Genomic DNA, 3,853 nt, shown 5'->3' with positions numbered 1-3,853 from the left:
CAATTACGTTACGTGGCGTCCTTTCAGTTGTAGAGCTAGACAGCGTAGTACAGTAGCCGTGCAGCTGATCCGGTCCTAGTATCTCGGTGGGAACCCAACGGTCACTAGGAGGACAACCGCCGCAGGACGTCACGTGCGAGTCACGGCGGGTTGGGGAAGTTTCCCTCCCTCCTCCAACGGTCATATTGACCGGGGGGGGGGAGTAATTAAAGCCCAACGGTCATATTCCCACCGTACCCTCGCCGTCGGATCACGATCGCACGGTCCGGATGCGAGGGCAGGACTGTCCCAGGATCTCCCCCTTTCTACCGTCATCGTTTTCTTCGTGCTCCGCATCCGTTCCGTGGCATTACTCGACCTTACACAGGAGAGGAGTAGTGAGGGTAATGGGAGGGGAACCTAAGGAGGACGAAGAAGACACCAAGATCTAACCTTTTTCTACTTAAAATTCCATTCTTTTAGACTAGTAGCGAGAGGACCCATCCCCTAGTTTGCAGCGTTTCCCCATGAGACCTCTCTAAAGAGTAGCATAGTGGTCAAAACGAAGCTCTAATGGAGGTTTTGCGTCTGTTTTGGAACGGTTTAGAGTCGTCGGTAACCGAGGAGACCGTGCGAGCTTCGGCGTGGGATGTCCATGGCCGTGTGCTCGAACAATGCGGCTCTTCCCGGTAAAGTCTTAATTTTATTTTCTTTTTTTTTCCCTCGTTCGTTTCATTCTTTGATTCTTTTATAGTCGTCTTCAATTTCTTTAAACTTTCCTCCATATTTCAAAAAAAGAAAAAAGAAAGGAAAAACGATTCTTTGGCGCGCTTTTAAAACTTTGTTATACATACATCAAAGCACTCTTCTTTCTATCTGGTTTTAATGAAAGCTTGAAAGGAAATTAGATCAGCAATAGGAGTGGGAGTGTGTGGGAGTTGGGTGGGTATTTTTTTTTTATCTGGATTTTTTTTGATTTTTTTATAAAAAAATTATAAGGGAAAGAGAAAGGGGAGAAAGAGAGTGTATAGAAGTAATAACAAGAAGATCTAGAGCAGATACATATAAGAAGGAAGCAAAGAGAAGAGAAGATATAGGAATAATTGCGTGTTGGGGGGAGGAAAGAAGAGATCAAAAGTTGGAAGAGCGTAGAGGATGTTGGCTGGGTGCTCTTCGTCGCTGCTGTCGTCGAGGCACCACCACCAATTGAGGAGCGATTCATCCGCCGTGCAGTTGCAGGAGAAGCATTGCTCTTTGCACCAGAAGATGGGCACCCAGCGCTTTGACCTCCCCTGCGCCTTCTCCAAGCGAGACAACCCTCGGGTCGCGCTCTCCCTCGACACCGCCGGCGACGCCAGAAGTACTACTAGTTGCTCCTTTAGGCAGAGCAACCCCGTCGGCCCACCTTCTTCGCAGTCCTTAGTAGCCCAAGCAGCGCCGCCGTGGGGAGCAAAGATCGAGGCCGATGACAATTGCTTGATCTGGGATCGAAGTCGGACGTCCAAGAGATACCGCGAGAGGGTGGAGGAAGGGGAGGAGGAGGAGGAGACGTACCTTGTTCGCGCCAAGAGGACAAGGACAAGGACAAGGTCAAGGACAGTCGTAGGTACTAATCAGTTCGTTGCAGGTGGGGATGATCTCTGGTTCCCTCAATCCATCGAGAGGCCTCCATTGGTGGAAGAGGAGGAGGAGGAGAAGGTGTTTCTCGTGCCCAATGCCGCGTCTTTTCCATTCTTAGCGTCGTCGAGCAACAACACACTGGTAGTAGGATCCTTTGAAACAGAGAGGGACCTGGATAACAACAACAACAACAACAATAATAGCAAGTCGCAGTCGGATTCGAGTTCGTCGTCTGGTACTAATGGTTTCTCGTCATCCAAGCCTGAGATTGATCCAGAGACAGCCGGGTGTGGAGTGCATTACTCGTCTGCGATTTCCGAGGTAGGAGGAGGCTCACAAGGCCGCCACCACAGCGCCGAGCAAGGGGTGGAGCTGGTGGATTTGCTTACGTCCTGCGCCGAAGCCATTAGCTACGGCAATCACGAAGGTGTTAACTATTTCTTGTCTAGATTAGGAGAGCAGGCGTCCCCTACTGCTGCAACCCCGATTCATCGAGTCGTTGCTTACTTCACAGAGGCACTAGCTCTTCGAGTTGCGAAGCTCTGGCCTCACATCTTCACCATTACCACCCCACCGAGGTCAAGGGGGGAGCTGCTCGATGACGACGACGGTGACGCGTCTGCATTGCGGCTTCTCAACCATGTCAGCCCAATACCCAAGTTCCTCCATTTCACGCTCAATGAGAGATTACTGCGAGAGTTCCAAGGCAAAGACCGGGTTCACATCATAGATTTCGACATCAAGCAGGGACTCCAGTGGCCCAGTCTGTTCCAGAGCTTAGCTTCTAGGCCCAATCCCCCGAGCCACGTCAGGATCACCGGCGTCGGAGAGTCGAGACAGGACCTTCAGGATACAGGAGTTAGGCTAGCGAGGCTGGCGGAGGCCTTGAACCTTCCCTTCGAGTTCCACGCAGTGGCTGACAGATTGGAGGATGTGAGGCTTTGGATGCTTCATGTCAAGCGGGACGAGTGCGTCGCAGTGAACTGCGTCCTCGTCATGCACAAGGCGCTCAGCGATGAAGACAGTGGAGGAGGAGGAGGAGGAGCTTCGATGACGGATTTCCTGGGACTTATACGGAGTACAAAGCCATCTATACTTGTTATGGCAGAGCAAGAAGCTGATCATAACAAACAGAGCTGGGAGATGCGGTTCGCCAATTCACTTCAGTACTACTCCGCCTTGTTTGATTCAGTGCACTACTCTTGTCTTCCAGAGGATAGCCAAGCGAGGATCAAGGTCGAAGAGATGTTCGCGAGGGAGATACGCAACTTAGTTGTCTGCCAAGGGAGTGATAGGTTCGAGAGGCATCAAAGCTTCAACAAATGGACACAGCTCTTGGAGGATGGCGGCTTCAGAAGCGGCGGCGCCATTGGAGAGAGGGAGATCACTCATAGTCGCATGATCTTAAGGATGTATTCATCGTCGTCGAACAATTACAGCGTCGAGAAGGTAGGGGAAGGCAGTGATGGCCTTACTCTCAAGTGGCTAGATCAGCCTCTATACACAGTCTCAGCATGGACACCTACTGATGTTGCAGGAAGCTCCTCTACATCTCAACCAAGTTAACAATCTGGCTATTCTGCTACTACTACTACTACTACTACTATTACACTTGTTTCAGATTATTTTCTTCATACCTTTCTGACATTCTTTTATACCTTCTAAAGAAGAAAGATCTAGTAGTTTTCTTTTTAGGAAAAAGATAGGAGACACTGTTCTTTTTCATTTAATTTACTTTAATTTTTTTCATTTTGTTTCCCCCCCCCCCCCCATTTGTTGTTCTGTAATTCTTTATTCTTTCGCTGCTGAGACACTGCAAGAATTATGTTAGACAGAAAGGTTTATATATGAAAGATTCAATTTAGTCCTTAGCAGATGGCTTGCAGTCTTGAGTTGTTACTTGTTATTACTCTTTCTTTTGTTCTTGTTTATGCTCTTAGAGGGAACCAAGATTAGATGGCATTCCCTTCTTCTGCTTAGACGATGTTATGATCCTTTGCGGCGGATTGTTTTACATGAGAAATGGCTTTGTTTCGAAGATGTCTGCTCGCACTTTAACTGCCTCCTGCTCTATGAAAATTCTGTAGTCTAGTCTACATTCTTCAGCACACTGCAATGATCTTCTTGCCATTTGTTCCATAATGTACAGCAATTTGCTCTTCACTAGTGATTCCATCAATGTGAACCAGAAACTGAAATTTGTTTAGAATTCGAGCAAAAGAATGTTTCAAATATAGGTTAGTTCCAATAAGTT

General features: G+C 48.2%; 1 protein-coding gene across 1 annotated transcript; it reads left to right on the top strand.

The window, feature by feature from the left end:
* The first annotated feature begins 364 nt into the window (after positions 1–364).
* LOC140769571 (protein DWARF AND LOW-TILLERING-like) lies at positions 365–3,433 on the top strand. The gene has a single exon (XM_073110308.1). The coding sequence runs from the start codon at positions 1,135–1,137 to the stop codon at positions 3,163–3,165; it is 2,031 nt and encodes a 676-aa protein (XP_072966409.1). The 5' UTR covers positions 365–1,134; the 3' UTR covers positions 3,166–3,433.
* The last annotated feature ends 420 nt before the right edge of the window (positions 3,434–3,853 follow it).

This window comes from Typha angustifolia, chromosome 11 (genome assembly GCF_048772165.1).
Source record: "Typha angustifolia cultivar Huaian chromosome 11, ASM4877216v1, whole genome shotgun sequence".
Taxonomy (NCBI): Eukaryota; Viridiplantae; Streptophyta; class Magnoliopsida; order Poales; family Typhaceae; genus Typha; species Typha angustifolia.
This window is presented reverse-complemented; position numbering and strand designations above follow the sequence as displayed.

What these genes read in the sequence shown, in the direction of transcription:
- LOC140769571 (XM_073110308.1), top strand. Translation starts at nt 1,135, where the DNA reads ATGTTGGCTGGGTGCTCTTCGTCGCTGCTGTCGTCGAGGCACCACCAC.